The sequence below is a fragment of the Vombatus ursinus genome, unplaced genomic scaffold, assembly GCF_900497805.2.
Source record: "Vombatus ursinus unplaced genomic scaffold, bare-nosed wombat genome assembly UNPS02007284.1, whole genome shotgun sequence".
Taxonomy (NCBI): Eukaryota; Metazoa; Chordata; class Mammalia; order Diprotodontia; family Vombatidae; genus Vombatus; species Vombatus ursinus.
Genome location: NW_020947062.1, coordinates 21,021,405 through 21,048,055, shown reverse-complemented (window position 1 = coordinate 21,048,055; position 26,651 = coordinate 21,021,405). Strand labels below are relative to the sequence as shown.

Below are 26,651 nucleotides of genomic sequence, written 5' to 3'. Positions count from 1 at the left end.
ATAAGGGCTGACTCGCCTTTACAGAAGAGTTATTCGTCTCATAGAAGAGTTACATCTAGAACCCAACTCTTTGACTACTAAGTCCAATGCTCCTTCCACTCTAGAATCATAGATCTGGAACTTGAAGGGATTTATTGCTTATCATTTTTTCAGATAAGTAAACTGAGACTAAGGGATATTAAGTGACTTATCTAAGATTACACAGTGATGCACATCAGAGACAGGATTTGAACCTAGGTCCACTGTACCATCTGCCTTTTAGAACAATAACTATGTGAAAATACAGTTTTGAACATGAATTTTAACCTCTTCCAGGATCCCAATGGAGGGAAATTCTCCAAGGCCTCACCTTTCTTGTCTCTGCCCTTTTTATCACATCTTAGTAGCTATCCTCATGCTACCCAGAGCCCCATCTTCCCAGGCAGTAGTACTCAAGAATTCCCATCTTTTCTCTAAAAGTGACCAGCCTATCTATCAGTTCAGTGGTATCAGCTAGGAATTGGGGGGGGGGGGGGAGAGGAGTTATAGAGTAGAACTGCTAATGTTATGTCTGACTGGAAGTCTCCCATAAATAGCTGCAGTTAAAAAAGACAGAACCTAGATCTCTAATTAGTAGAATTTCAGGCAGTAAATCTTAAAAATCAGTAGTTGATGACTGGCAGCAGAAATATGGAATAAGGTCCGAAGATGACAATTGTTCCTCCTGTCATTAACTTACTGACTTATGTTCTCTAATTTTTCTTATATCTCATAAAAGTCAAAGGCAAAGGCCATGTTTTCTTTCCATCCCACAAAAACACAGGGCCGAATACAAAATATACAAAATGGCAGAATGTTGAGAGTTGCAAAGGACCTCAAAGGTCATCTAATTCAACCAGCATCTGATTAAGAAATCCTCTACAACGAAGGTGTTAAACTTGAGTTGATAGGGATTAAAATGTAATTGGGAAATGTTAACAAAAATACAGTACAACACAGATGATATTAATTCGTGGTTTTCTTGGTCCATATGCAGCCCACATAGATCCATTTCTATCTAAGTTTGACACTACTGTTTTACAACTCCCTTGACAATCATTTCTACTTTCAAAACATCAAATGATGGTGAGCATTGATGTTGTTATTGCTGTTGCTACTGCTATTTAGTTATTGTTGTTATTATTGCTGTTCAGTCATTTTTTTAGTCCTGTCCCAATCTTGGACCCTATGTGGGGTTTTCTTGGCAAAGATACTGCAGTGATTTGCCATTTCCTTCTCCAGCTCATTTTACAGAAGAGGAAACTGAGACAAATAGGGTTAAGCAACCTGCCCCAGGGTCACACAGCTAATAAGCATCTGAGGAAGAATTTGAAATCAGGTCTGACTCCAGGCCCAATGCTCTATCTACTGAGCTGTCTCAGTAACAGATATTACTCTCCAAAGCAGAAATCCAATTGGCCTCTTTGCAAATTCCACCGTTTCTGATTCTACCCTCTGAGTTCTAGTCCCTCTACTAGAGGATAGCCCTTCAAATACTCAAATACAGTTAACAAGTTCTCCTTAAGTCTTCTTTTCTCTAGCTAAATAGCACTAGTTGTTTCAATCAGTCCTCAAAGGGAATGAACTCCAGTCCTCTCTCCATCCAGATCACTCTCTTATGGGCAAGCTGCAGTTTCTCAATGTCCTTCCTAAAATCTGGTGCTTAGAAAGGAACAAAATATTCCAGATGTGGTCAGACTGGGTCAAAGCATAAAGAAATTATCACCCCCTTCTTTCTGTACACTATGCCTCTCTTAATGCAATCTAAGATAGCATCAACTTTTTTGGCTACCATGCCACACAGTTGACTCATTTTAAAATTGTAGTCAAGTAAAATCTTTCACAAAAACTGCTGTATAGTTAAACCTCCTCCTTACTATGCTTAAATTGATTATTTAAACTCAATTATACATCACAAAGAATGAAAACATATCCTCCCTAGTATTATCTGTTTACAAAAAAAGTCTTAAAATTAGATTAACTCTATTTAACTTCCACTATAATATAATATTTTTTCCTAAATCCAATTTTACCTTGTTCATATATGAAGGATCCAAGATTTCATCAGTGTGGAAACTCAAACAACACAGATGAAACCTGTCCATGCTTTAGGACACTGTCTAGACTTCATGATTTGCTGTGGCTGAACAGTCTTGTCAACCTGGTGGTGATGTGCTTATCTGAACTCACCAAGGCTGATCCCCACATGATATATATACACAATCTTTTTTTTTCTTTCTAAATAAAATTTTATTAGTATTTTTTATTTTTACAACACTTACATTTTTCAGAGCCACCCCACATACCAAAGAATAAAGAGGAAAGAAACAACTAAGCACAACTAGCCTACGTAATGAAAATTTGACAATACTTGCAATATTCCACACCAGTTGCCACCAATATCTGCAAAGAAATGGAGAAGGGAGTCCTGTCTCACACCTCTTCTTTGGAAAAAACTTTGGTCATTAAAATTCCAGAGCATTCAGTTTTCACTGTTTTGTTACTGATGTTCTTTCCATTTGTATTGTAGTAGTCACAGTATACATATTTTTTCGGGTTCTGCTTACTTTACTTTGCATCAGTTCATTTAAGTTTTTCCATACTCTCAATATTCACCATGTTGTTTTTTATGCCACAGAAATATTCAATTAAATTTATTTACCACTATTAGTTAAAATTATACACAACTCAAATGGCAATGGAAAAACCCAGTATGGGTATAAGTACTCTGACCCAAAGATAGCACTGTTAAGGTACGTGTGCACACACACATATATATACATAGATACATATATATACATACATGTATAACCACACAACACATATCTCTATGCAAATATATACATGCATATATGCATGTGTATCTATATAGATGCATATAGATACACATGTAAAATATACACAATCTTATGCTAAGTTCCTTTTAATTAATGGAGCACCAAAAAACTTCATTTGGGGAGGCAGAGGGAAACCAACAAAAAAATGCTGACATTTCACAGCTTTTACACATAACATCCCATCCCTAGTACTATCTCCCAGGACTCTGATGGTTAAAAATAAAATTTCAAATTCCATTCTGATATAGGCTTAAACCTGCTCATCCCCCTCCTGGGGTTAGAACAGAAGATTTTCTCTGACAGCATTTTAGTTTACCTAAATTCCCACTCGAATTACCATTAACCATAAACAAGCACAGTTCTATAGTTCAGAATCATAGATTTTTTTTTGCACTTGTAGAAAATAAATTCTAGTTATCCAAGGTCCAGCATTCAGGTGGCACCTTGCTGTGAGAGTCAAAGATACTAAGGCACTGGGAGTGTATATTCTGCCCTGGTTAAAGTGATTCTTGTTCGATTATTAGCAGTGCTGAATGCTTTACACCAAGAAACATCATGGGGCACAGTGGAGAAAGGCCTAATATTGGAGTCAGGAACACCTGGGATCAAGTACTGCCTCTGTCACATATTACCTGTGTGGCCATGAGCAAGTCACTTAATCTCTCAAAGTCTCAAACATTTCTCTAAAACAAGTTACCAATCTGCATCAGTGGAGAGAATTTCTACTGCAGGAAAAAGGGTTTTTAATTGGAAACCTTGTTTGTAAAGCCTTGTTGGCCCCAGGGACAGATTAAAAAAAATATAGAGTCCTCAAGTAGTAAGGTAGTATTTCAGAAGATTCACAGACCATAGAATTTAGAACCAGAAGAAACCAGAGAGAGATCATCTATTCCAAGCCTCACCACGAATTTTACAGATGAGGCTTTTTGCACATAGAGCCTCTAGGGAGAAATGACGGAAAAATGTGAAGAATCAGACTTACAGGTGGGAGGAACCTTAAGGGGTTACCTATTCAAACTCATCCAGCCCTTCATTTTAAAAATGGAGAAACTAAAAATAAATAAATAAATAAATAAAATAAAAAATAAAAATGAAGAAACTGAAGCCTTTAAATGGATTAGAGGATCACAGACCTAGAGCTGGAAAGGGTCTCAGGGGCCACCTAATCCAAACCCTTTATTTGACAGATAAAGAAAGAGTCAGGAGGTAGGGTTTGAATTCAAGTCGTCTGGCTTTCCCCAGTAATAGGGCTTGCCCAAAATCGCACAGTAGAAAGTGACAGACAGCACTCGAACACAGATCCTCAGACTCCAAATCCAGTACTCTGCACACCATGGTGCGTGGAGAGGGGAAAATCTGTCCAGATGTGAAAACCCATAGAGATGAAATTAATATTTGCTGTAAAGGTCAAAGTCGAACTTGGACTAGCCCCACAAACCTCAGGACCAGCTCTAAACTCCACGACCCTATTCTGAAATGCAGCGGTGTCAACTTTCCCACTTCCAGCAGCAACAACAAACGCCGCTGGCTTTTCTGGGCTTTTAAACCTGCAAAGTCAGCTGATCAGGCTGCATTGGACCTCCCGCCGAGCCGCCGGCCGGTCCCCACCCTGGGCACCGCCCCTCCTCCCCTGACGCCCGCAGGCGGTCAGTCCAGGCCAGGGCCCTAGAGCCCTCCAGGCCAAAGCCCTCGAGGGACATTCGGAGAAACTGAGGTCCGCGGAAGTGCCCCAAGCGGGCTCGGCCGTGGACTTTCCCCCCGCCGCCGACGGGCCCCTGCCCGGAGCCCAGACGGCGCGGGAGCCCAGACCCCGGGCACGGGCTGCCCACCTCCCTCCCCAGCCTCTCGCCCAGCCCTCCATCAGGACTCACCAACCAGGGCGCCGGTCGCAGGCCCCAGAGCCCCCAGCAACAGGGGCCACCACAGGAGGAGCCGCATGGCGGCGGCGAGGCGCAGGCGCCGCCACCACGACCAGCCAGGGCGCAGGCGCGGCTGCGTCACAGGGATCCAAGCCCGAGCTCGCTCTCCAGCCTCCCGCAGCGGAAAGCGAGGGGCGGGGCTGACCGGGCAAGCGGCCATCTTGGAGGCGGCCGGCCGCGACACCGCAGCCACCATCTTGGGTGTGGTGGAGGGCGGCGGGAAGGGGAAGGAAACAAGCATTTGTTGAGCATACTCTTGGCTTGTGAAGCGGGTGAAGCGGAGTCGTTTGGGCACCGTGCTTGTTATAAGCGCAGTGCGCCCTTCTGGTGCTGCTTATGGCTGTGAGGTGGCGTGGGGCGTGCTGGAAAGAGCCCTGGTTCCAGTTGATAAATCACTTCCCCTCTTTAGCTTAGCAGCAGCAGCAGGGAGAGAGACCAAGCCATCCCCTCCATGGTCACCACCTCCGCTGGGGCCCTGAACCCCAGAGCCTGGGGATAGCAGCGTCCACCAGAGAGGGGGCTCCAGAGCGGAAGGGGCGGCCATAGCCCTCCGAAGGGAACCTTGACCTCTATCTCCCTCCCCTCAGACCCCGAGCCTTTGGAACAGCATCGCTGCCAGCCCAAAGTCCCCGTCAGAAGGAAGTTCTTCCAAAGTCTCTGGCACTGTCAAATGGTTCAATGTGATTTTATCAATGGAAATGACATTAGAGAGGCAGCATGTCACCTGCCTCGCCCTAACAAGCAGGGGACCCGTCCATATGTGGTCTCCCCCATCAGAGGGTGAGCGTGAGGGCAGATGTTGCCTTTCTCTTCTGTTTGTATCCTCAGCTCTCAGCACAGGACTTTACACTGACTAAGTGCTTAATAATGCTTTATTCATATTCATTCTTTCCTGCTCACCAAATTCTACTCCTGGGAGGTCCACAGAAGGGAGGCCTTTCCTTGCTGCATCCAAAGTTGGAGCTTTTGGGGGACTGGAGGCAGAAAGCTGCCTGTCTCGGAGTCCTCGGCAAGAAACAAACATTTATTAAGCAATTGTTATGTGCTAAGGACAGGGGACACAAAGACTAAAGTGGAAGTTCCTATACTCACACAGCTTACCCTATGAAGAAAGCTGGGGATGAGGAAGAGAGGACATTCCAAGGTCAGGGAAAAGCCTGTACAAAGGGTGAATGTCCCTAGACCAGTCCAGAAACAGCCCCTGCCACTGGTTCAAGATGAGAAAGACTCCTAGGGAAACCATATTCACAAAAGTTCTTCATGGCACTGGGGAAAATCAAAAGAAGAAAAACTAAAATGATCACAATAATAGAGGGATTTAAGTAGTTTGGGATTCTTCACTCTGGAAAGAAATAAAGATGATAAAGTCAAAGTCTAAAAAACGATGACTAGAAAGAACACAGACTGGCTTGCCAAACAACATAAGATCAAGATTTAGAATATATATCATCTTCTTGGCAAATAAAAACCACTTTATAAGATCTCACCCTAACAGGAGGCATAAAACAAAAATATAAATAGATGCAAGAAGTGTTTAAAAAATTCCATATAATAGCTAAAGAATCAAATATTGTGTTCCACCTCTAGACTTTTATGTAGATAGCCGGAGGGTATCCATAACATATCCCTTAGCACTGGCAGTGATTGAATAACAGCTACATGGACCACTGGTAAGAATCAATCCCACTTTTTGTATTCTAAAGTGTGCTATCAGTCAATGTATTCACACGCAGGTGTTTGTGCAGCTACTGTTCAAATAAAACTTTACAGTGCTTAGGTCCTCAATGCATAGTGAGGACATATGAACTAGAGGTTATCAAGATTTTTATTCAAAAGCCCAGAAATTAAATTTATGTCATTCAGGATTTTGTTAATGCTATGTTGCTTCATGAATTACAGCACACTTTCATCTTATCTCTTTTACTATTCTCCCTACACATGTCTAAGTTCAAGTATTTTTTTTTTCCATACTTAAAAATCTTACCTGATATAGTGCCAAGGTTTAATTAAGCATTAATTAAGGAATGGAGGGCAGCTAGATGTCTCAGTGGATAAAGCACTGAGCCTGGAGTTAGGAAGACCTGAGTTCAAATCTGGCCTCAGACACTAGTTGTATGACCCTGGGCAAGTCACTTAACCTCTGCTTTAATCCACTGAAGTAGGATATGGCAAACCACTCTAGCATCTTTGCCAAGAAAATCCCATGGACAGTATGGTCCATGAGGTCACAAAGAGTTGGACGTGACAGAACAACAACAACAACAAGGAATGGAGGTTGATTTGTATTTTTCTGGACAGATATTAAAAGCTTTCTGTAACCTGTGGTTACTCATACTTCTTTTTATCTTCTCCACTGTCCCCCCCCCCCTTATATTTGTGTCAACTGTGAATTTAAACAAGTAGAGACTGTAGTTAATTAGAGAGCCTGGTTGTTGTTATTTGTCCTTCATTCTCAAAGAGGACCATGACATCAGGGAGGTAATGCCATAACATGCAGGTGAATCGGATTTAAGTGAGGGAGTGCTATGCAAAGTCACCAGCCTCACTTTCTCCTCAGGAGCCATCAGAGTCCAGTGGCCAGATATAAATCAGGACAACTGAAGATGATCCAGGATTTTAACTGTCATCAATATTTATACATTTGGCCACCAGATGGCAGAAGCATTTGCCAGAGGAAGGTAGCCACAGGGCACTGCATAGATTTAAGAACAAATTTTCATTATTTACACCTATCTAAAGTCATTTCTGAAAAATAAGCAGGTAAAGTTATCCTTTAACATCAGCTAAAATTAAATATATGAACTCTTAAAATGCTATGTGCAGTGAGGATTCTTACACATGGGTCTGAAAAATTTCTAAGGACTATATATAGTCTATGATTATAGTTATCTGAAATAAAGCTATGTCAATAAGGATTCTCTTAACTGAAAGAATTAAATAATATTAGGGGAAAAAAAGAAAGAAGAAGAATAAGCTTTGATAACTATGCACCAGGCATGCGCTAGACAACTTTTAATATGATGTACACAGTGAATATAGTGAATGCACAGGTACACACACAATTATTCTTTCATTTGTCTCTTTTCTAGGTTTTTATATGATGATTTTGAAATGGGTTCTTTTTTCTAGCTTTAATGGAAAAAAAAATGCAATTGGAAAATAGTTTGCATTTAAGAGAACTGATTCCATTAGTTAGACTCAAGAAAAATTTGTGTTCATCTAATTCAATAGTTCCCAATATTTTTTGCTCTGAGAACCTGTTTCAACAAAAAAAGGACTGTTAACCCCAGTATAATTTAATATACTCATATTATTCTTTTGGATTGATTTATTAAATGCTTACAATAAAATTGATAACTTTTACCCAAAAGAGCTCCACATTAAAATTTGTATTATGTAGTTATAAAATATAAAATTTTATTCTACCCATAATTATAAAAAAATCTAAATATAAAATTATAAAACTAATTACAAAATAATTATAAATATTTTATGTAGGACATTTTGTAAGAATTATAAGAAGTAATTCATTAAGACTTCATATGCTTAATCTGCAATTACATCATATTTTTATAAATTTTGTTGACTATAAATTAAATATGAAATAAGTTCTAATTTGAAATATGTTTAACATAATATAAGAATAATAAACTTAATTTTGATACTTGAATTTTTTACTTTAATAAAGGTTTGCAATATCTGGCTTATCACCAAAAATAATCTTAAACCTGTTTCCACTTTAAGTTTATTTCTGTATTTTGATTTAAAATAAAAATAAAATGAAAATGCTCACCCATACAAATGTGGAGTGTAAAATGGTAGGAAAATTTACAAGTTCTCTTGCTGAAGATGGAAATTCATTTTTTATTTTTAGCCACCTAACTAATCAATGAAAATAGACAACAAAATAAAATATTTACTTTCATACCGGCTAATGACAAGCACTGTATTAAATGATAAATACACTAAAGGTTCAATTGTATACATTACCTCATTTTTTCTCATTGCTTACCCAACAAATTAACTTATTTTATTTTATTACGGCTATATGTCTATTACATATTTATACATGTACATATTAGTATATATTTGTATTTATTTTTTTAATTTTATTTTTTTTGTTCCATTTTAAGTTCCAAACTGTCTCCCTCCTCTCCCCACTCTGCACTAGAGAAGGCCACCATTTAATACAGATATATAAAAACATACTATGCACAATTCTTTTATCAGTTCTGTTTCTGGAGGTGGACAGCACCTTCTTTCATAGGTGCTTTGTACTTGATTTGAGTATTTATGATACTCAGAATAACTTAGTCATTCATAGTTATTCTAACAATATTGCTGTTACTATATACAATGTTCTCTTGGTTCTGCTCATTTCACTCTTCTTTATTTCATCCAAGTCTTTCCATGTTTTTCTAAAATCAACCTACTCATCGTTTCTTACAGCACAGTAGTATTCCATCACACTGTCTCATTTTTGACAAATGTTTATATATAAACTAACCTTTAAAAGGAAAGAATCTCTTCGGAAGTGGCTTCACATATCAGCTACATTCTCACAGAAACTACTGATCAACTTGACCAATATTGCCAACCAATTCATGTGAAAATCTGCCAGATATAAGAATGGTAACATTAGTGGAGAATTAAGTTAAAATAGGTAAATAGCCTTACAGAGACACACTGCAATGAGAGGCAATGTAAAGTTTGTTTCTACAGAATATTTGTGATGGTCCCTGAAAGTTTCAAGATGGCTTATAATGTTCATGCCAGTGTGATCACCATTTTCAAACGAAATGACATTTGCACTGCAATAATGTAAACATCCCTAACATCTTGAACACAGGATTAGACTGCTGATGAGATACACTTACATGCTAACAGGGGAATGAGAGAGCTACTCTGGTTCAGTATACAGAATGCAAATGACGGCAAGTACACACGTCTGACCATTTGTTGGCAATCAGTTTGCATTCAAATGGTAAACCTTGTGGCAGTTTGGAAACAATTTGATAACAGAGAAACTGAAAGAACATTGTCAGAAACTCTCAGAATTTGATGTACTTGCTGCACAAACACTAAGGTCATTCTGCACATGAGCATAACAGCTTCTAATTGCTGCCGAAACAAGCCTACAATGCTTCAAACATGTACAGAGGAAAAATATATTTGTAACATAATTGGCCAATTAATTATTCATTGGTTAAGGTGCCAGTAAAGAATTTTTAGCACAAACCCTTTGGACCATCATCATAAATCCCCAATGAGTTCATGAACCACTTGATCTAAATGAACAGTTTCCCCTAATTTTGTCAACAGTTCTGCTATATAGCCTAAATCTTTGCTTGACATCTTGAGGAGGAAGGGAAGGGGAGGGAGGGAGAAAAAGAATCTGGAACTCAAAATCTTATAAAAGTGAATGTTGATGACTAATGTGAAAATGTTTAATATATGAATGCATAAGTAGAGCCCATATCAGACTGCATGCCATCTTGGGGAGGGGGGAAGAGAGGAAGGAGGAAAAAATTTAAAACTCAAAATCTTAGGGAAGTGAATGTTGAAAACTAAAAATAAATTAATATAAATTTTTTAAAAAGTGAATGTTGAAAATTATCTTTGCATGTCATTGAAAAAAATAAAATACTATTCAGAGGAAAAATCATAAATTAACAGAGACAAAAAAATACTTCTACTGTAATGATGAAAGCTTACTTTCACTACTTTAAGTATTTCATCTATGTGAGTACACCCTCCATTTATGCAGATTACAAGCCTTATTCCAAGGCTTATATCCAAAACTGTAGATAGTTTTGTTAACAATTGCGGCAAAAAAAAAAAAAATCACCTTAGCATCCAAAACTGGTGATAGGTTTTTCCACACTTAACTAGGCTACTTCTAGAACAAAATATGTAGTCCGTACTTGAAGTCTTTCCCACTTGTTAGCAATTGCCAGAGCTTCTCTCCTATGACATAGCCTTTGAGAACCCAGAATCACCTCCATAATCACACCAGAGAAAGGCACTGAAATAGTATGTTAGTAAAGAAATTATGAAAGCTCTATAATAAACACAAAATAAGTTAACCTTATTCTTATCATCTTACTGTCTCTTCCCTATCATTTTTTGGGGGGAATGGAGTACCTATGATTTCAATAATGTGAGGAATTCTCCCATGAGGAAGATACTTCTATCACTGTAGGCTAGCACATCTTATTCAACCTATTTGTCTTAGAGAGATGCCTAGAGCACTGAGAGGTTTACTTGACCAGGGTCCCAGCCAGTATGTGTCAGAGCAGGCTTTGAATACATACCATCCTAGCTTCAAGACCAGATCTCTATACCCTATGCCATGATGCCTCTCCTCTGTTTTTGTTTTTCTTTTTGTTTTTTTGTTAGGCAATGGGGTTAAGTGACTTGCCCAGAGTCACACAGTTAGGAAGTATTATGTGTCTGAGGCCAGATTTGAACTTAGGTCCTTCTGACTCTAGGGCTGGTGCTCTATCCACTGCACCGCCTAGCTGCCCCGATGCCTCTCCTCTGCCACACCTTAATGGTTTGTTGTAGTAGATCAGTCTTAAGGTGACATAATATACTGATAAACTATGATTAGATAAATATGAAATATTCCTTTCACAACACCATCACATTAGGGAACTCAACTGAAACAAAAAGGAAATCTATTAGAAAATTATGATAATTCACAATCATCCAAATATATTTGCTTTAGAGTAGAAGCACTCTGGAATGAAGTAAAATAAAAAAATCTGTACAATAATGACAAGAATTCAGATCAATAAATAGGAATTAAAAGGGTACTAAAGTGTTACCTTTTAGGGATTCAATTTTTATGTTTCTTTTTTTTTTAATCTCCTCTCCATGTCCACTCCAAACTAGTTATCAGTTATGACAATTCATGAACGCCTGATTGGTATAAATCCAAGGACACAATCTCTTTTAAAAAAATTTGTCTTTCCCCTAACTATATACTAACCCCTTACATTTGTATACCTAGGAAAACTTGGTTCAAGTCTTGCTCTGTGTGACTCTGGGCAAGTCACTTAATCTCTCAGTGCTCTAAAGACTTTAAAACTCTTAGGGGTAGGGATCCTGCAGCCTTGAAGCCACATGCGGCTTTTTAGGTCCTTGGGTGCAGCTTTTTGACTGAGTCCAAGTTTTATAGAACAAATCTTTTTATTAAGGAGATTTGTTCGGTAAAGCTTGGATTCAAGGCCACACTTGAGGATCTAGATAGCCACATGTGGCCTCAAGGCTGCAGGTTCCCCACCCCTGCTGTTAGTTGCATAGAAGGTTCTGGCCTGGGAGCCAAGATGGCAGAATAAAAGCAGCGACTTGCTTGAGCTCTCCCCCAAACCCCTCCAAATACCTATAAAAAAATGGCTCTAAACAAATTCTAAAGCAGCAGAACCCACAAAAAGACAGAGTGAAACAAATTTCCAGCACAAGACAGCGTGGATGGTTGATCGGAAAGGTGTATCGCACCGGGCTGGGAGAGAAGCACAGTTTGGCGTGGGCGAGCAGGCCTCAGAGAACTGAATCGCGGGCAGCTGTGGAGGTTTCCAGACTTCTCAACCCAGGAACACCAAAGACAACTTGGAAGGTCAGTGGGAAAAGTCTGTGTCAGCGGGGAGAGAGAGAAGCCGGTGGTCTCAGCTCCAGTCCCTGAGCTCGGTGGGGGCAGTGGCTGCCTCCTGAGCTTCCAGCCCACAGACTGAGGGGGAATCCAGTGGCTGATCAGAGGGGGATTGCAGGGATCTCTCCACTGGTGCAGGATTCTCTTGCTTTGCCCGTGTTTGGATCTGGGTCACAGTTCTGGGTGGCGGTCCTGGGGCAAGAAGGTACACTGGTGTGGTGGAGCTTGTAGTGGCTGTGGAGAGGAGAGCCTCCTCACAGTTCCAAGACAGAAAAGAGTGCTCGTAGACCAGAGCACAGGCCAGGAAAAGAGTAAACACCTCGCCCCTTATCATACATACTACCTTGGAAGAACTGAAAATTTACAGGTCCCTACAAGTATCTCTGAAAACAACTGTACAAAACCCCTGAAGCTTGGGACAGTACATTCTCCACACTGGAAACAGACTCCTACCTTAACAAAGAGTTTATAACTCAAGTAATTGGCTGGGATCATGAGCAAGCAGTGCAAAAAGAGTCAGACTATATTATCTTACTTTGATGACAAAGAAGATCAAAACACACAACCAGAAGAAGACAATGAAGCCAAAGTTCCTACATCCAAAGCCTCCAAGAAAAATATGAATTGGTCCCAGGCTATAGAAGAGCTCAAAAAGGATTTTAAGAAGTAAGAGAAGTAGAGGAAAAACTGAGAGTGATGTTAAAGGAGACCCAAAAAAATACTGAAGAAAATAACACCTTAAAAAATAGCCTAACCCAAATGGCAAAAGAGGTCCAAAAAGCCAATGAGGAGAAGAATGCCCTTAAAAGCAAAATTAGCCAAATGGAAAAGGAAGTCCAAAAGTTTACTGAAGAAAATGCTTCCTTAAAAATTACAATGGAGAAATTGGAAGATAGAGACAATTTGAGAAATCAAGGCACTGTAACACTAATCAAAAGGAATGAAAAAATAGAAGAGAATGAGAAATATCTCTTTGGAAAAACAACTGACCTGGAAAATAGATCCAGGACAGAGAACTTAAAATTATTGGACTATATGAAAGCCATGATCAAAAAAAGAGCCTACATCTTTCAAGAAATTATCTAATATTTTAGAACCAGAGAGCAAAATAGAAATTGAAAGAATCCACCAATCACCTCCTGAAAGAGATCCCCAAAGGAAAACTCCTAGGAATATTGTAGCCAAATTCCAGACTTACCAGGTCAAGGAGAAGATACTGCAAAGCAGCCAGAAGGAAACAATTCAAGTATTGTGGAAAGACAATCAGGATAACACAAGATTTAGCAGCTTCTACATCAAGGGTCCAGAGGGCATGGAGTATGATATTCTGGAGGGCAAAGGAATTAGGACTACAACCTAGAATCACCTATCCAGCAAAACTGAGTATAATACTTCAGGGTGAAAAAATGGTCATTCAATGAAATAGAGGACTTCCAAGCATTCCTGTGGAAAAGACCAGAGCTGAATAGAAAATCTGACCTTCAAATACAAGACTCAAGGGGCAGCTAGGTGGCGCAGTGGATAGAGAACTGGCCCTGAAGTCAGGAGGACCTGAGTTCAAATCCAGCCTCAGACCAAACACTTGACATGTACTAGCTGTGTGACCCTGGGCAAGTCACTTAACCCCAATTGCCTTAAAAGAAAAACAAACAAACAAAAAAAAAACAAGACAAGTGAAACATGGAAGACATAAACAGGAAAGAGAAGTCATAAGAGACGTATTAAGGTTGAACTGTTTACATTCCTGCAGGGAAAGATGATATTTGTAACTCATGAGTCCTTTGTCAGTATTAGGGTAGTGGGAGGGAAAAAATTATATGTTTGTATAGATAGATAGATAGAGGACACAGGGTGAGTTGAAGATGAAGGGGTGATATCTGGAAAATAAAATTAAGGGGTAGGAGAAGATTATACTGGGAGAAGGAGAAAGGAAGAAGTAGAATGAAGTAAAATATTTCACACGAAACAGACAAGAAAAGGCTTTTACAGTAGAGGGGAAATGGGGGAAGGTGTGAGGGAATGAGTGAATCTTATTCTCATAGGATTTGGCTTAAGGAGGGAATAACATACACAATGGGGTATGGAAATCTATCTTACTCTACAGGAAAATAAGGGGGGAAGGGGACAAGAGAGCAGGGGGTTGATAGAGGGGAGGGCAGATTGGGGGAGGAGATAATCAGAAGCAAACACTTCTGAGGAGGGACAGGGTCAAAAGAGAGAATAGAATAAATGTGGGGTAGGATAGGATGAAGGGAAATATACTTAGTTTTTCACAACAGGACTACTAGGGAAGTGTTTTGCATGACTACACATCTATATCCTGTATCGAGATGCTTGCTTTTTCAATGAGGGTGGGTGGGGAGGAAGGAAGGGAGAAAATGTGTAACTCAGTTTTAAAAACACATGTTAAAAATAAAAAAATTAAAATTAAAAAAAAAGAAGGTTCTGGCCTGCCTTGATAGAAGGCATTTCCTTGCCCAGAAGTTCATCATACTAAGAAAATCAAGTCCAGTCCCAGTCCTTATCCTTATATATTTTTCTTATTTCAGGCTCACAACACTACTATGAAACAGACGAGTGATCTTAAAAAAAAATTTTTTTAATTAAATTAAATTAAATTTTTTAAAAAAGTGATCTTAACCCTAGCTGATGAATGAAGATTTTTTTTTTAAACCTAGACCTATGATTTCATCAACCTGTGAATTTCCAACGTAGAAACTCCCTCCACAGACAAAGATCATTAGTGTTGCCTGAAGTGTGGAGAGTTTAAATAACTTTCCCACATTAGTATATGATATCCCATAGATATTACATGTTGGAGCACTTGAACCCAAGTCTTCCCAACTCACAGCATTGAATAAGATCAACTATATTTCTCTCCCAAGAAAAGAAATATAGAGAAGACCCAAAGTCACATAAGGAGATAATGACAGCCACTATGCTAAGGCCTAGTGAATGTTCCACCACATCATGTCACATACCAACTCCATTGTCTCATCAGTCAGTACTTACTACAGCCATATAACACCCTTCTACACCCTCTCTATGATGACCCACCCCCTACTTTACTGAAAAGATTATAACTGTCATAAGCTCTCTGTCTCCCACAACTTTAAACCTCTCTTACATCTTAACCTATCTCCTTCATTTTAGTTTCAGAATAAAGTAGCCCATGTCCTTGCTAAGTCAAACCCCTCCACTTGGGTCCTTGAGCTTGCCCCATTATGCATTTGAATTAAATAAACCTTTGTTTGGTACCTACCATGTGCCCTCATCCTCTTTTTACTTACCATATCCAACAAGTTGCCAAGTCCTGTTGATTCCACCCCAATATTTCTTGCATCAGTCCCCTTTTCTTCATTCATATTGTCATCACCCCAATTTAGATCCTCATTATCTCTTAACTGAATTATTGTAATATCCTTTCCCCTGCCTAGTCTCTCTCCTGATTTATCCTTCATACAGTGACCAAAATAATGTTCATAAAGAATGTCAATCCCCTGATCTAAAATCTTCAGTGGCTTCCCCCACTCACCCACCCCCAACCCTGCTATATATATATCCTACAGGGTGCAAAAAAACCTTAACCTAGCATTTAAGGCTTTTCATGACCAAGTTTCAACCAACCTTTCCAGCTCTATTTCACATTATTCTCTTTTCATACAATGCTCCTGCCAAACTGAACTATTGTTTATTAACTCAACATGCCACCTCCTACTTACACACATTTGCTTAGGTCATCCTCCATACCTGGAATATATTCTTCATCTCTGCCTTCTGGAATTCTTCTATGTTTAAGGCTCAACTCAGGTACCAACATCCTCCATAAAGCTTTCCTTGATCCATCCCTGCCAAGTGTTCTCTTCCTCTTAAACGTTACCTTAAGTACTATGAATCTTTCCTCTTCCCTCATTGCATTTTAGCTTTCGTTATAATTATCTGTATATAGAGATTCTTCTCCCCACACTCATAACCCACCCCACCCCCCCAGGACATAAGCTGAATGGAGGGCTTTTTTTACTCTCTGAAACCCCAGTCTCTATCAAGTCAATCAAGGAGCATTTATTAAGGGTTTATTATGTGCCCAGCACAATGTTAAATACTGAGGAGAGAAAGAGGCAAAAACACTGTCCTTGACCTCAAAGAGCTCCCATCCTAATGGGGAGACAACATAACTACATATGTTATATATTTGTGCTATACATACATATACATATACATACATATACATATATATGTACTATACATGTTGTTCAGCTGTGACCAAATCTTCGTGATCTCATTTAGGGTTTTCTTGGCAAAGATACTGCAGTGTTTTGTCATTTCCTTCTCCAGCTCATTTTACAGATGAGGAAACTGAGGCAAACACGGTTAAGTGACTTGCCCAGGGTCACACAGCTAGTAAGTTGTCTGAGGCTGGATTTGAACTCAGGTCTTCCTGACTCTAGGCCCAGCACTCTATCTAATGCACCACCTAGCTGCCATATAAGTATAGGTCTAGATACAGATATAGGTATTGATACTGATACAGATGTATGCATACATATATGTTCAGTATAAATGGATAATCTCAAAAGAAAGGTACTAGGTGGAGAACATACAGAAGACTGGGAAAGGCTACCTGCAGATTTACCTAACATTTGAAATTAATCTTGAAGCAATACTAGGAAGTCAGGAAAGGAAGGGAGCATACTAGGCATGGAGGACAGACAGTAAAAAGTCATTCAAGAGATGGAGTTTGAGCAACAGCACATAGGTCTATATAATTGGAACATAGAGGAAAAGTGAGGGGAATAAAATGTAATAGACTGGAAAGACTAGAAGGAGCCAGGTGGTAGAGAGCTATAAATGCCAGCATCCTTTATATTTGAAGTTGGAGGTCACAGGGAGTCAGTGGAGTTTGGGGAGGGGACAGGGCAGAGGAAGGGTTTTATATGGTCAGACCTGGGCTTTAGGAAAATCACTTTGGTAGCTGAATGGAGAATAAATTGGAGTCAGGAGAGATTTCAGAAAGAGTGACCAACTAGGTTATTGCAATGACCCAAGTAAGTGGTGATGAGGGCCAATACTAGAGTGGTGGCTACATGAGTGAAAAGAAATTAATACATGAGAGATATCGTAAAGATGAGTGCAAGTAAATTCATGAGGGAAAGATCAGTTCATTATTCAGACATAATGTTTAAGATGTCTATGGGATATCCAGTTCAAAATGTCAGGAGAGAGGTCCAGGCTGGTTAAATAGATTTAAGAATCATCTGCACAAAGATGATAATTGAATCCATGGAAGTTAATGAAATTGCCAAATGAAATAGTATGAAGGGAGAAGAGAAGGAGGCCCATGACAGATCCTTGGGCAACATTCCATGGTAAGCAGGCATAGCCTGAAGATCCTGCAAAGGAGACAGAAAGAAAAGTCAGACTGATAAGAGGAGAATGAGGAGAGAACAGTGTCATGAAAACCTAGAGAAGAGAATATCAAAGAAGGTGATCAAGTTACAAAGAGGTCGAGAAGGTTGAGAACTGAGAAAAAAAATCAAAATTTGGCAATCAAGAGATCACTGGTAACTTCAGAGAAAATAGTTTCAATCAAATGATGAGATCAAAGTCACACTGCAGAGTTAAGAGAAAGAAAATGAAGTGGAGGCACCAACTGTAGTCAGTCTTCTCAAGCTGCTTATCCACAAAAGGAAGGATATGTGTGTGTGTGTATTTTGTATGTATGCATGTAGAGACAGACAGCAGAGGATATATATCTAGTGGGGATGTACCCAATGAGGATTTTTAAATGAAGGGGGAGATATAGTTGTGGTGATATGCTGCAGGGAAGTAGCCTGTAGAAAGGGAGAAACTCAAGATTAGTGAGAGAATGGGGATGACATAGGGGGAAATCTGCTGGATTTGGTGGAGTGAAAGTGCAACCACTACTAGGCATCTAGAGATGTAGTGACAGCACAAGGAAGCCAGAAGTTCCAGAATATAGGAGAAAGAAAAAGATTTAAGATGAAAACAAATTTGTTAATTATGAATCAGGTATTCCAGAAAGCATAGTGGAAGGGGGAGGCAGACCTGGAGTGTGAAATTTAAGGGAAAGACTGAAGAAGAGTAAGCAAACAGGCAGGTGGTGATGAGGAACAGGATTTATAGATCAGCCTCCAGGGGTTCAGAATTACTGGGACCAGGAAAGAGTATGAGGGGGTGGAAGTATGCACTGAGGAATGAGAGTTCAGGTGGCAAATCATTAGTTGGAGAGAATTGTGTTGAGGGAGGCAGGCTGGGGAACGTCCTCTCTGAGATCCAGGTGGTGATGGATTCTGGGAGGCCACCTCACAACAGAAGCAAGTAAAGACATGGCCCAGTAGTTCAGCCAGCAAATGGCAGCTCCTTGCACATCACTGGTACTTAATGAATATTTGCTGAATGAAATGCTGACAAGTTGGTCGACTGTCATATCCTTTGGGAAATTTTAGGAATATCTTTTATACCACAGATAACTGATATGCCAGAAATTCATTACAACTTTTGAAATACTCTGTATATGTAACACCTACCAATGAAATATGTAGATATTTTTATCAGTATAAAATTTTTGCTGTATAAAATCACTGCTGTATTTCAAATGGAGAATCTCAGACAGCTAGGTGGCACTGGAGTTCAAATCAGGTCTCAGATACTTACTAGCTGTATGACTCTGGGCAAGTCACTTAATCCCATTGCCTCTTTAAAAAAAAAAATTTTTTTTAAACATTTCTCCACTCCATGTACTCAAAAATCCAGTCAAGTAGCATCCTTGCTGTTCCTCACACAGTACATTTCATCTGCCATACCTGTACAATGGTTATCTTCCATGCCTAGCACTCCTCTCCTCCAAAGTTCACCTTTTGAAATCCCTGACTTCCTCAAGTCTCAACTCAATCATCACCTTCTGCATAAGGCTTCCTCACAAAGTATACATTGTATATATTTTGCATGTATTTTGTATATACCTATATAGATATGTATATAGGGCAGCTAGGTGGCTCAGTGGATACAGTACTGGGCCTGGAGTCAGGAAAACCTGAGTTCAAATCCAGCCTCAGATATTTACTAGCTGTGTGACACTGGGCAAGTCACTTAACCCTGTTAGCCTCAGTTTCCTCACCTGTAAAATGAGCTGTGGAAGGAAATGGCAAACCACTCCACTATTTTGCCAAGAAAACCCCAAATGGAGTCATAAAGAGTTGGACATGATTGAAACAACTGAACAACACGTATGTACATGTTTCTAACGTTAGAACAGAAGCTCCTTGAGGGTTGGGTCTATTTCTCTTTTGTCTTTATATCCCCAGTACTTCACACAGTGCTTGGTACATGGTAGGACATAAAAAAAAAACTTGTTGAGTTATTCATCCTTAAGTTTATATAAGAAGTTATTGGCAGAGCTGACTTGAGAAGACACGTATTTTGTAATTTACCATGTGTTGTGTTATATAACCTATAAAACTTATTAAGTACTTATTAAGATAACAAGCTCAACAACTCTGTTATGACTTGAACTGATCATTACCAATATTTTAAACCTACTGCAATTTCCAATTTAGGCATTGCTAAATACTGACCAAATATATGGAGTTTTTTGTACAAATGTTCTTTTTCTTCCTGATTTGATGTTCAATGAAAATGCTCCTACTAAAAGTAGTATTTAAGAGAGTATCCACCTGGGTAATCTTTACATGCTTTTATTAACGCTAAATGTACTTTCTTAATGGCCTTTGTATAACCAAAACCAAAATAACCATTTTAGTTACCAAGCATAGTACAGTTCTAGAAATTACAAGGCTGGGATTTGATGGAGGTGAACTGCCTTTTCTTTCTATCTCCTTCTGGGGAACCAACTGAGCTTCTCAGATACAGCTCCAAAAGAAGTCAGAATTTCTTCTAATATTCCCATTCAACCTCACAGTGTAAAGGAAAAAAAAAAACTTCCAATAATCTTTGTAGGATAACATTTTGGAGACAATGCCCTGGTAATCCTACAGATAAAGAATTAATTTTAAGTACTATGCAAAATACTCATTTTAAATTATCAAGTATAAAAAGGCAGGGAAACAGCAAGATACTTACATCTGCAGCGCCAAGCCCTATTGTAGCAATATAACTTTAAGAGTATGGAAAAAAATAAACAGAAATTTACCTATCTCATAACAAGTACAGTGAATTACGTACTCTTTCTTACTAGTCTTGTAGTTAAAAGTTATTGCTGTGCCTTTAGTTAGGCCTTACCCTATCCCCAGTACCAGCAGTCATACCAAATACCACTTACCAAAAAGGAGAATATTTTGTGATTCTGGCTTGAATTCTTTTGGATTCTCAACAGCCTAGACAAGAGGCACAGTCTACAAATCACAAAATTCCACATACAATTTCATTATGTTCTGAGGCTGATTTGCTAAAAGGGACTTGTGATTCGGGAGATCAGTAACAACTCTTTTACTAGATGCAACAAATACTAAATCTTGGCTCTGATTTATTCACCATAAGACTACAAGAAAATAATGGTTTTTGAACCTCAGTTTCTTCATCTATAAAACGAGATTATTACCCTGGACTACTTACTTCAAAGGTTCCCATAGGCAAAAACTTCTGCAATTTTAAAGTAATATAAAGATGAGTAATTATTATTATCCAACAAATTATAAGCTCTAATACTGTAACATGAGCTCCTTAAGGGCAGGGGTTATATATCTTTGTATCTCCTACAGTGTTGACACTCTGTTAGCCACTGGGAATACAAATACCAAAAATGAAATAATTCCAGCTTACACTGAAAATTCTATTAGTCCTTACTTGGTAGCAGAGAAAAGAATACAACTTTCTGCTAAGAAAAAAATTAGGGGATATACCTACTACACAGTAGTAGGTTTCATGGATGAAAAATTCTACCTCTTAGAATAATGAACCTTAAAAATAACAAAGATAAACCAAATTAGGCTTAATGAATGAATATACTCCCAAATTCAGATCTCAAAAATATCACTTTAGCCAAATTTCTTACTGAGTAGCAAATTATATTAAAATCAATGTTGCTTCTGAATCTCTGACAAAAATATGAGAATAAGTAGGCTTTTGGAAATTTTCCTACAGCAAACATCTTCATAGTCAACTCAACTGACCAAAAAATGCAAGGGATACAAAAATTCCACCATATTTATTATCTATAGATTATTTAAAGTATTTCACTCAGTACAGCAAAACATGGCCTTAATTTGTCACTTCTATTCCAATAAGATAAAGACCAATGCTCCTAATAAAGAACTTCCTCTACCAATGCAGATTGGTACTTTCTTTGCAACTTAAGAATCTTATAAAGAGTTGCCTGGAGCACTGAGAGCAAAAATGACTTGCCCGGGTCACAGAGTCAGTGTGTTTCAGAGACAAAAACTGAAGCCAAGTTTTCCTGACTCCATGGCCAGCTTTCTAAATACTGTATCAGGCTGCCCCTTGATGTGTCTCAGGCATAAAGTTAAAAGCATAGATAATACTTTGACAGAAGCAACTGTAAAGATCATTTTGTTCACTGATCCTGTGCAAGCATTGTATAAAAACAAAACATATGTTTTCCAAAGGCATTCACCTAAGTCATAGAAGTTATCATGCAGAGTGAACTAGTGGAAGAAGGATTCCCTATAGGGTAAATTCCTCTAGATGCTCCAGTTTGCAAATGATAAAACTGACTGCATCAAACCCACATATGTTATAGGGCCTCCTCTATGAAATCTACAACCACTCAAGAGGTCAGCCCTAACAATCTGTACAGGAAAACTAAATGGATCATGGTGTGCCTATTGCCTAGACTAAGCTCTACAGTTTGATAGTCAGTCCACTGAAATTAGTCTATCAGTGTATTTATCTTGGACATGATCTAGAGATGTACAAGTAGCTGGACCCATAACTGAATAATAAAGAGAACAAGAAAGTATTTAGGAAACCACACAGCACTTAAAACAATTCCAAACTACTTCGTGACACAAAAACCTAGTTTTTAAAAGATATATTCCCAGAGATGCTATGTGACTGCTAAACATGGAACAAAATCTCCAAAGGGCAATGGAAAGGCTATATTACCAGTGATTACTTGTGCAACAAGAAGTCATATAAGAGATATTGCCCAGAAAATGTACAATTAGCAAAGGAGATGGGCTGGCTGGTCATGTAGTAAAAAAAAAGGTTGACAGTCAGTGCTGTACACAACTTCAGTATTGTACTGGTGTCTCTGTAATACTAACCTCCAGGAAAGGCTTCAGCATGCTGGATTTATGAGATCACAGAACTACTGAAGGTAAATATTTTGTTAGATGCTACAAAAGGTCTCCTGCTCTCTTCTTACCTGTTTTCAATGGAATAATAACTCATTTATATAGAACTTGAAGGTTTAACCAAAATCCCTGTCCTCAAGAAAAGGTACTATCTGCAAGGCAGATAGTACCAGTATCTTTATTTCTATTTTTATAGATGACGAAACCTCAGCACAGAGAGGTTAAGTGATTTCTTCAGCAAGTGTTAGAGCTGGGTCTTCAGAATGAGCGTAGTACATTTTCCACAACACACCACATTGTTTCTTGTGGAAAGGAGAAATAATAGTCCTGTATAAGAGGGATCAAAGAAAGCTAAAAAGAACAATATGCTAACAGTGAGAATAAGCCAAGTGGTTCTGGGTGAGTCTATTCACAAGCTATGACAGAGTGTAGTTAGAAGACTATGGCAGAATCATATTTGTGTACCTGCAATATCTGCCTGAAATTGCTGTCTCAACTTCTTACCTCTAGGACACTTACACCGGATTACTGGGATTATATACTCTGTACCACACCATCTCTCTTAATATCCCTTGACTATTTCATTAGTTTTAAGAATCCTAAAAAAAAAAATCATTAAAGACCTAGATATTTTCTTCCCTAAAAATAATCCCCTAGAAAATTTATGGATTTCTTTCACTCACTAAACACCCTCAAACTCTAAAGGTACAATATGCTCTTTCAAGCTGCCCCATTTGTTCTGAACCTGTCTGAGGTATGGCAAGACTGGTAGTCCTGGCGTCTTCTACTATGAATCAATTATAATGAGCTATCATCAAGCACTACACCTGGCATTGTATACTACCTACATACTGCAGGCTAACAATGCCTTTAAATTATTATTATTTTGTTATATGACAAAAATAACACAAAAGTCATTTAGTAGTGGGTAGCTCCCAGCTGGGTTTAAAAGTCAACACCATCATAATTTATGAATGACATCTTCCTGGATACTTCAGGATTCACGGAGAACACACTTACTAAAATCAGTTTTCCCTGTATGTTCCTTCTAAGAACCACATAAGCACTTAGGAAGAGGTAGCTAGGCTTTTAACTTGATAAAGACTAAAATACTCAGATGACTTGAAAGGTAAAACAAATACCAGAACAATTCTAAGACAATGAACCTTAGTGTTGCTAAGGCCTAAGTGTATTAATGCATTTATTTCAGTTAGCTCAGTTAGGTTCACAGCTTGTATTAGTATGAGACAAAAATTGTCAAACTTTAAAAATCTAAATTTAAATGTCTAAATTATTAAAAATGCAATATAATTCTAACTGAGGGAAATACCCATAATCAGCAACTTGAATAGCACAACTTCATGTTGTAGTCTAAGGTCTAAGGTCTAAGGCCTAAGGTCTAAAGCCTGCTGTATACTAGTAAAAAAAAAAAATACTCCATTATTAATCCAACTCAAAATAAATTAAATGACTTTCAATAATCTGAAGTTGTTTATGATCTGATATCATCTAGGCAATTACACACAAATATCCCTTTTAACAGTATGAAAAGTAGGTGACATACAGCAAGATCCTCTTCTGTCTCCAACCTCTAGACAATCTCAGTTACTCCAATGGGTTCAGTTGTCATGTCTATACAAATGACTCTCAAATCCAGTCTTAATCTGTCTTGAATTTCACTGTTTACTATACATCTCTGACTTAAAGACCATTCAGCATCTCAAGCTCACAGTCTTACCAATAGAAGTTGTTACCTTATACCCTAAGCTCACTTATTTGACTGAAGACAACATAATCCTTTCCAGTCACCAAGGGTCACAACTTCAGTTTTCTTTGATTCTTCCTTTTCCCTCACACTACATCCAATATTTACAAGTCTTACCAGTTCTATCACCACATTTCAGTGTCCCATTCTCTTCTCTCTAATAGCCACTACCCTAGTTCAGGGCCTTCTCATTTGTCAAACTCTGCATTTGCATTTAAAGCACTTGACAATCTGGCTCCAAGCTACTTATTCAGAATCTTTTTTTTTTTACTCACCTTTTACATATGTTATAGTCAAACTAGCCTACAATTTTTCTTCAAAATTCCCTTTCTGTACCATGTTACCACCACTCAGGCCAGCATCTCCATAAGAATCCTGGACTCTGCCCCTGGAACCACCCTGGACTCAGAGTGAGCTCAATTTATCTTGCCAGGAACCAGGTCTCCACCTCACTTCCCACCACCAGCTCCAAACCAAGCTTGTTCATACCTTTTCATCTCTCCTTAATTTGGTATATGGAAAAATGTGGAAGCATTTGTATATTAATATTTCCACTGTTCGTTAATATTTCCATGGTTCTTAGTGCTGTTTTCCATTTCTATAAGTATAGTTGATTAGTATTCTGAAATGGGAGGGAGTGCAAGGATAGAGTATATTGATGGGCCCCAAGTTCTAATACAGCAATATACCAAATTAAGAAATAATGTAATAAATTGGGCTGACTAATCCAGTACAAGTAATTTTATACAAGAGGAAATAATGGTAGCAACTAATAACCTGTTACTAGTGTTAACTGACAATAAAATATTCTAGATCCATAGATGGTATCATTTTAAAACTATATTGCTTTCACACCAGGCAAGATTTTATTCTTATGTTTCATAAAACCAAAGAGAATCTTAATAGAAGATTTTTCACCTGATGCTTATTTTAAAAAAGGAGCAAAATGCTTTTGAATCTGCCCTTTACTAAAACAGCTTATTGATTAAAAACCCACTATTAATTACAAATGAACCAGGTCAGCACCTGACAGGTCAAGTCATTGAACCTTTAAATGATTTAGTTATCCTAACTAGAAAATGGGCTTTAAAATTCCAGCTGATTTTACAAGATTATTGTGATGAATCATTTCCCCCAGTGGAGTGTGAGCTCCTTGAATGAAGGGACCATTCATTTTTGCCTTTGCTTCCCTAGCTCCTGGTAGAATGCCTGGAGGATGGTGAGAACTTGATACATGATTATTGACTGATATTTTTTAAAAAAACTAATTTATAATCCAGAACCTTATAGATTTTTTTAAAATGATAAATTAACTTATAAAGATCATGTAGATTAGTATTTTTAGATCTAGAAGAGAGTTTAGAAATTATTTAATCCAGTTCATTCACTTTGCTGATGAATAAAGAAACCAAAATGGACAATGAATAATGAACCAACCCTGGGAGAATCCAAATTAGAGAAAAATCACACTGGTAGCTCCATCTCCCGCATCTACCTTTCGTGAAAGTATTTAAAATTTTCTCTCTGGTAAACAACATCATACGTGCCATTTATCACATTTGTGAACACCACACTGGACAGCACTCCGAAAATCATCAGAGTATCTAGCTAGTGGTAATGTACTCTTCACCTGCTATGCAAACTAATACCAAGGCACTTTGTTCCCATCTTATGAATACACGACCCAAAGAAATGCATCCAATACTGAGATGAGTAACATCATTACATTACACAAAAGCAGATCTTTCTTTTTCCTATGATTACAGATCACCATACGTCTAAATGTTTGTGTCAATTTAAAACCTAGAGTAAATCACCTGCCCAAAGACATCAAACGCCATGTGAGTCCCAGTAGCTTACAGTTCTTTATTTTTTAACATCATGGCATGTGGGGTTATGCAAGGAAAAAAACTGTTTATAGGTCCCACCTATGGATTGCTAGTGCTAAACATGACTTTCTTCTCTCATCTTAGAAAGCCACAATTTGTTGGGTTTTGGACAGATCCTTATCAATTCTAAGCATTTGTTTTCTGTATTATCTCCTAAATTGGATTTCTGGTAAACATAACCGAAATTAACAAGCAAATAGTTTCTAAAATGAAAAATCGAGAGAAATTTATCTTTAAAATATGTACTAACACATTATGCAACAGGAATAAGTAATAC

General features: G+C 38.3%; 1 protein-coding gene across 4 annotated transcripts in view; it reads right to left on the bottom strand.

Annotated features, from left to right (window-relative positions):
* LOC114033551 (UPF0461 protein C5orf24 homolog) overlaps positions 1 to 26,651 on the bottom strand; it is a 59,206-nt gene that overhangs the window by 18,503 nt on the left and 14,052 nt on the right. For 2 of the 4 annotated variants that reach the window (XM_027849092.1, XM_027849093.1), the window contains exon 1: positions 4,727 to 4,810. The exons of the other annotated variants lie outside the window; for them this stretch is intronic. In XM_027849092.1, coding sequence (XP_027704893.1) covers positions 4,727 to 4,793 — 67 coding nt within the window. In that variant the 5' untranslated portion in view covers positions 4,794 to 4,810. Of the gene's footprint in view, positions 1 to 4,726; positions 4,811 to 26,651 lie in introns of those variants that run through there. 4 annotated transcript variants of the gene reach the window in all.